The following is a 7,352-nucleotide window of genomic DNA, read 5'->3' as shown; positions in this document are numbered from 1 at the left end:
CCCTCGCGGAGGACAAGGATTCTTGACCTTTGCCGCGCGATGGTGCGCTCCAGTGAGCACAGACCCAGTAGCTTCCTTTTGAGAAGCTTCCGTAAGGCATATTCCTGCTCAGTCAGTGCCCTTGATTCCATTGCCTTGTCCAGCCGGAAAATCACCTCCATAGCTATACCAATCTGAAGCTTAACGTTTCCAATCCAACGATCACTCCACTTCTTTAGATGTTTCGCCATTGCCCTTAGTTTTGCATCAAGCACCACATATGGATTTCCCTCGCTTGAGGTCGAGCTCCACGCCTCCTGCACCGTTTGCATGAAACCCTCTGCCTCGGTCCAAAAAGATTCAAACTTGAATCGCCGTCCCATACACAAGTCGGTATTTAGATCCAAAAGAAGTGGGCAGTGATCCGACACGGCCGATCCTAGTGCGGTAAGCTGACAAGTCGGGTAGCACTCCACCCAATCCATAGTGGCAAACACACGATCGATCCGCTCCAAAGTTGCACATTCCCTTTCATTTGACCAAGTATATCTCCTGCCATTTAGGTAGATTTCCTTCAGCTCGAGAAAATTGAGCTTTGCCCGAAAACGCGCCATCATCCTCCTATTGATGAGAGAGTTGCTTTTGTCCTCCGGATTTACCAATAGATTGAAATCACCCAGTACCGCCCAGGGGCTGGCAATGAGCTCTCGAATGTCGACCAATTCTTGCATAAAAGCAATCTTCTCGTGATCCTGTTGCGGTCCGTAAACTCCAGTTACCCACCATTGCGCTCCACCCAGGTGCTTGACTAGCGCCGTTAACGGATCATATATATTAAGCATGCTGCATGTAGGCCTCTCATGTATATTCTGCCATATGTTGACAAACAAACCAAGCAATTCCAATGTTGTACTTAGTTTTCTACATTACACCAAATCAAATGCGGAAATATAAAAATATGCTTTTGGACCATGTGATCCCGGGCTGTGAGAGGTAGCACGTGGGATTGTACATATAACAGCAGCAGGAAATTAACATGATGTTGCCTCCTTGATTTGCTACTCCTCCCTTCCTTGGCCCATGCTTTCCTCCTCTATTTCTTCTGTGTTGTCTGCATCCTCCTCATCTTCATCCACAGATTTCATCAGGGCAGCTAACCGAGGCAGTCCATCTTCACCCTCTGATTGGATAAAGTTAACATCGTCTGACCACTCCTGACAAGCAAAACGAATCAGTGGGCTCTAGCGTTTCCGGTAAACTAGTATACTATGGCAGAATCAACAAGAGGAGATTAAGAAAAATATACTAGTAACTACACATACTGGAAAAGAGCAACAAATTACCAATATATACAAATATTACCCGCAGATCAATGTTGGTCTCCATGTTGTAGGGCTCCCTTGTGTAGAATAGGTGCCATCTCTTTTCAATGCCTCCATCATCTGCATAAGCCTCAACTTGCTGGATATGGCTGAACTTGTCCCACTCGGAACAAGACTCTCCCAAAGCCATGGAAAGGAGTATCACCGAGCAGCAATCCAGCAGCAAATGGCTTGGCTTTACAGTTTGCAGGTACGATGGGAGCTGCTTCTCGCTGTACTGAACTGCTAGCTTCTGGAGTGCAACCATCTCCTGCAGCAACTCGAGCTTCGGGCAGCAATAGATCTCAAGTTTTCGCAGCTTGGGAAAATTGGAGATCCTAGTCAGGTCGGGTAGTCCAGCAAGGCTGAGCTCGACTACAGAAGCAGAGTTTTCTATATACTGGAGCTGCTGGACATTGCATATGGTTAACTTTTTCAAAGACTTTGCATGGGAGGCAAGGCCAGGAGGGATGGACCTCAATTTGCAACTTCTGATTTTAAGTTCCTCCAAGGCCTGCATAGACTGCACTTCCTTCTCCCACTCCCACTCCTCCAATTCCGCCATTTCCCATAATATCATCTTGTGCAGTCTTGCAAACGAGACAGCAACCTGGGATGAAGCATGATGGCAGTGACTATATGGCTGCACGAATTCAGACCTAACACGCTTGATTATTGGAGCTTGTCCGACGTCTAGGTACTCTAAACATGGGAGCGCACACAAGCCATCTGGGAGTTGGGTGCAATATGCCATGTCCCACATCACTAAAATCTTTAAGCTATTGAGGGGCATACGCATCACTGTTGCTGACATCATCCATTTTGGGAGTTGACGCCCAAAATAGTTGTAGATACGAATATCTTCTATGCAAGGTGGAGGATAGAGCCCATCAAACACCTCCTCAACCATTCCTTGATCCTTCTCCGAGACTGAATCTTTGGTAAATTCATTGATGCCTAGTCTTCCCGTGCAGTTGAGGATCAGCTGGCTAAGACTGACCTTTTCACCAAGCTTGACCTTTGTGGCGAATGAGGCATCTGAAACATTCTGTAGATTCACTAACCCAATGCTCCTAAGATTGAAAAGAGGCCCAAGTTCTTCCAGACTACACCAATCACCATCCACATGGGCTGTGAACCCATATAGAGCACCGAACCCCCTGGGTATACTATTTACACGTGTGCCATCAAGATCAAGATGTCTCAGTTCATGTAACCTCACAATGCTATTAGGAAGTTTCACAACACTCTCACAATCTTCAAGACTAATGTGTTGTAGGAATTTCATCTTATGGATGTTCTCGGGCAGCCTATCTAAGTCATTGCACTTTATTAATGCTAGATACCTCAAGTGTTTGAGCTGATACAGAGATTCAACCAAGACATCAAATTTGGTTGATTCTATATGTAGCATCCGTAGGCTTGAAAATGTTTCCAATGAATCACCCGACTGAATCTTGAAATTTCCAATTAACATTAATGATCTAAGTGATTTATGCTTTTGTAAACTTCTCCACTCAGGTTCATCTGATTCTATTCCTTTGGTTTCTATAGACAACCTAAGAAACCCTTGCAAACTAGGTTTGATGTTAATATTTTCTCCTTTATGAAGTATCAATGCATCATCTCTAGCTACAAATTGAGCAAATGAGCGAACAACATCATGCATGTTGCAGAGATATTGACCAATACCATATGGAACTGGCTCTATAAGGTTCCTTAGTGTTAGCTGCCTATAGTACTGATGTCCCAATTCTTCTAATCCATCTGGGTTTCCGTGTACAAACCCTTCACTGATCCACATCCCGACAATCACATCTGATGGTAAAACTATAGGTATGTGGGAGAAGTGCAGAAAGCATTGCCTCAAACAAGAGGGTAAGTCCTCATAGCTAAGACATATTGCATAATTTAGCTCTTCTGACATTTGAGATACTGACCATAAATCATCATTTAGAACCTTTTGCCAAGCACGTTGATTTTTCTCCCTCTGGCATAATAGCCCTCCCACCACCTTTACAGCAAGTGGCAGACCATCACACTTTTCTATAATCTGCAAGCCAATATCCTTTAGAATCTCAATCTCGGGTTCATCTTTTTCTGTTGTGACTACCTGCAAGGAGTTGAAATATATAGTTATCTTTTGCAAAAAAAAGGTAATATATAGTTAATAACAAACACATACTGCATTAGCAGTGTCTACTGCCACTGTTTTGTTCCCACAGTTGCTAGATCGTTGAGATATACTAACAAGTGATATCTTGGTCTTAGCTGCATATGCATGTTGTAATCATAAACGTATATTGCTATACAGTTTTTCAAATAAGTTGCTAACTTCACATAATGTATCACATGTGCATGGTCGACTGTTACACATATGAGTGAATAAATCTAACAGTAAATTGAAGGAAGCATCGAAAGTTTAATGTGTTGAACATAACAAGCCCATTGTTCACAAGCATCAGTTTGTGCACTGCCCATTCACAACAAATTAGCACTAGTACATGTTATAGTATTTATCAAAGAGTGGTTGACAAAGAATGGAAATGGATTTAGGATATTAAGCAAGTTAATCTGCATGGAAGTAAACCAGTCTAGATTATTAAATATTAAGTGTAGTAAGAGGTTACTGCTAGTAAGTATGTATGCTGACCTGCTTCTTGAGCAATGACCATGCATCTTTAGCACCTAATTTGTCAACATGGTGATAGTGCACAACTTTCATGCATAGGGCAACCGTGTCATGTCTTGTGGTGATAAGGACTCTGCTGCCGGGGCCGCCGTAGCTAAAGGGAGCCATCAGTAATTTGTCCCATGCATCGACACCCCACATGTCATCTAGTACAAGAAAGAACTTCTTGTCCCTGATGGCGTTATTGAGAGCACCGACAAGTAGGTCTCTGTCTCGGGCTCCTCCACCTCCAGGTAGGTCTCCACCAACAGCGATGATAGCCTTATTCAATAGCTCAATATCATTGAAATCTTGGGTGATGCTAAGCCATATATTCTTAGTGAACTTTCCTTTGATACTGTCATCATTGAAGACCTTCTTGCTGAGGGTGGTCTTCCCAATCCCACCGGCACCAACAATGGCCACCACCATGAAGCGATCTCTCTTGTCACTAGCAGCTTCCCTTGTAAGCACCTCCACAAGTGCCCTCGTGTCCTCCTCAATCTTATCACCAACTGCACCTGACCGCTCCATCAGTGAATCAGTTTTGCGACCAGTTGCATGATATCCAGTCATCTTTCGGTCTTGGTAGGCTTCTAGCTTGATGAAATTGAAACTGCTGCCCCTCTTGCAAATATCATCCAAATTTTGGTTGAGCATCTTGATGCGGGTGCCGATGTCATGGGCGTGCAGGGGATTCCGCATGCAAACGAGCAGAGGGTTAAGGCACCCCCTGTCCTTGGTTTGACCTTGCTCCATGGCCTTGAGCTGACATAGGTCGACGATGTCAGTGGCCAGGTACATGGCACGCTTCAGTTCCCCCACCCACCCACGCACACTCTCATCGGTGATGTTCCTCCTATCAGCATCAGCAAGGAAATTCTTGAGGTCCCCAAGCTTGATGCTCAGGTCTTTGATCCCGTCGGACACGCCGATTAGCATGGCGACCTCCTCTTTGGCCATCTCGGAGAGCATGCTGGTCATGTAGGATGCCAAAGCATCCAGGACCCCCGCCATTGGTTGCAGGATTCACTCACGTTTGAGCTGGTACTGAAAACAAGCATTGAAATAAAAATTTAGTCCTCTGTATACTACCTCGCTTTTTCACACCAATAATCCCATGCTAACAGGATGGATAATCAGATTTGGTCAATCGAGACAAGCAACAAATCCCAAGGAAAGAATGTAGCTGGCAAACTAGAAGACAGTGCACACAAATTTGGCTAGAAATAAAACCGATGTAGCATTTACCTTGAACACAAACACCAACAATTGAAACGGAAATGCACAAGTTCAACAGTTTCAAAGAAAGAAACATAGCTTGAAGGCGTGGTGTAGCTGGAATGAGCAAAGTACCTTGAATCTACTGGAGAGATCAGAGACGGATCTTGTGTTTGCCCTTGCTGCAGAGCAAAAACCTGGACAGATCTCCCTTGCTCTCTGGGAAGTAGCTACAGGTTTCAGTGGCTTGAGCTGGCACTGAACAAAAAGTCATCTGTATTACTACCTTTATCACACATCAACAATTCCAAGCTTAAAATTGGTTGATGCACGTCGCCGCCATGGAAAAGAAGGATAATTAGATTTTAGTCACAAGAGACAATCAACAACTCCTTCTAAAGGGAAATGTGGCTTGCACACAAAGTTGAGGAGACAAATAATTTTAGAGAGTAAAGAATATAAGTAAAGTAGTGTGGTGGTCTGGTGGAGCAGGAATCAGTTAGGTACCTAGATGAGAGACATATCTGAATGTCCGCGAGCATGTTGGTGATATAGGTTGCTAAAGCATCAAGAACCGCTGCGACGCTGCCCCTGGTTCTGGGTTCCTTCTCCCTTGAGCTGGTACTGGGAACAAGCATGCAAATAAAAATTAGTCCTCGTCATTAGTACCTATCACACATCAACAATCCCATGCTAAAATCTGATTCATGTGAAATAAAATTCACTCACTGCAGTCTATCAACAAAATCAGTTGTAAAGGGGAAAATGTGGCTTGCACACAAGAAGACAATGCACACAAAATTGAGGAGATGATCTCTTGAGTAGAGTGGTGGAGCTGGAATCCACGAATTTACCTTGAATCGACCGGAGAGATGAGATTGGTTGGCCCTTGCCCTCGAGCAGATCTTTCTTGCTGTCTGGAAAGTAGTTGCAGGGCTCGCTCGCTCGTTTAGCTGGTACGGAAACGAAACATGCAGTTAAAATGAGTCCTATGTATTACGACGGAGCACCTTTTGTACATTTCCAACAATTGTATGCTACATAAGGCGGATAACCAGATTCATTCATTAGAGAATAACTACAATTCTGAAGGGAAAAAGTGTGGCTTCACACACAAAATAAAACCGATGTATTATTATCTTGCACAAACGCCAACAAGCCTAACGGAAAGACACAACCAAGACCATCTCTTTCGAAGGCAAAACAAAACAGTAATAGGTAGAGTAAGTGTGGTGGAGCTGAGTTACCTTGAACTTGAATCAAGTGGAGAGATCCGTGATGAGGAGTGAGCAGTCGATGCAGATCCAGCGAGGGAGATATAAGGCAGCCATCCAGATCCAGGTCAGGGAGTTACAAGCGATCCAGCTGGATGTGGCAATCAACACCTGTATTTATCCCCAAAAGAAAAGCGTGTCATGTTTATTGTTACGCCCAGTGCTTCACTTCCTAGCTGGCTACCTATATGCACCTCACATCCAGTACATGTTTTAAGTAAATTAAGTTACACACAACAAGAAATTAGTCAACTGCCCAGCTAGTTGAGGATATGCGTACGTGCATGCTTCTCATAAATAAAGTTTCTGCAGAGTAGAAAATAAATAGAGAAAGAAAGAAAGAAAGCCCATGGACGGTAGCGATGCAATTATTGAAGAGAAATTACCTTCAATTGGTTGAATTCCTCTGCCTTCCGGTGTTTCTGTAGTCTTGCCAAATACTGTTGTGCAGCTGCATTCAAAAAAAAAAGTTGGTGTGCAGCTCGTGGGTACTCGAGAGGACGGAGCTTCCTTTATATAGGCTATATGGGAAGTTGTGGCAAATTAGTTTAAACTTTGATGACGACTCACACACTTAGTGGCAACGGATCATGCTGCTATCTGTTGAGTATCATCATTATGGACAATGCTACACCTCCGAACAATTTCCAAGGGAGTAAAGTTACAGGATGAGCTGTCAAGATGTGATAGGAAATCAAAGATAGAGCCGGGCCACCTCAGAAAATCAGAGGGGAGATGATTTATGGGGAAATGAATCCATAGGCAAAATCCATAGAAGCCATCTGTAAGCCTAGCATTTTTTGCATGAGATTACTTAGGAAGTATAGTATAGTGTAGGACTTGTAC

General features: G+C 43.8%; 1 protein-coding gene across 2 annotated transcripts; it reads right to left on the bottom strand.

The window, feature by feature from the left end:
* Nucleotides 1–794: 794 nt before the first annotated feature.
* On the bottom strand, nt 795–7,100 carry LOC123090493 (disease resistance protein RGA2). Of its 2 annotated transcripts, none has more exons than XM_044511797.1 (8): nt 6,893–7,100; nt 6,480–6,617; nt 6,087–6,185; nt 5,740–5,856; nt 5,368–5,544; nt 3,994–5,061; nt 1,342–3,453; nt 795–1,193 (listed from the first exon to the last, which is right to left on the bottom strand). In XM_044511797.1, exons 6-8 carry the CDS (start codon nt 5,026–5,028, stop codon nt 1,038–1,040), a joined length of 3,303 nt encoding a protein of 1,100 aa, XP_044367732.1. In that variant the 5' UTR covers nt 5,029–5,061; nt 5,368–5,544; nt 5,740–5,856; nt 6,087–6,185; nt 6,480–6,617; nt 6,893–7,100; the 3' UTR covers nt 795–1,037. The 2 variants fall into 2 exon arrangements, with proteins under 2 accessions (XP_044367732.1, XP_044367731.1); XM_044511796.1 differs by having other exon boundaries at nt 5,368–5,490.
* Nucleotides 7,101–7,352: the final 252 nt, after the last annotated feature.

The sequence above is a fragment of the Triticum aestivum genome, chromosome 4B (assembly GCF_018294505.1).
Source record: "Triticum aestivum cultivar Chinese Spring chromosome 4B, IWGSC CS RefSeq v2.1, whole genome shotgun sequence".
NCBI lineage: Eukaryota > Viridiplantae > Streptophyta > Magnoliopsida > Poales > Poaceae > Triticum > Triticum aestivum.
Note: the sequence above shows the minus strand (reverse complement) of the source record. Positions and strands in the feature narration are given on the sequence as shown.

Bases quoted from the DNA above. Each gene is read 5' to 3' on its own strand.
- LOC123090493 (XM_044511797.1), bottom strand. From the start codon at position 5,028: ATGGCGGGGGTCCTGGATGCTTTGGCATCCTACATGACCAGCATGCTC. The intron at 3,454-3,993 runs GTCAGCATACAT...AACTCCTTGCAG, and splicing joins GGTCATTGCTCAAGAAGCAG to GTAGTCACAACAGAAAAAGA. The intron at 1,194-1,341 runs GTAATATTTGTA...TTTGCTTGTCAG, and splicing joins AGACCAACATTGATCTGCGG to GAGTGGTCAGACGATGTTAA.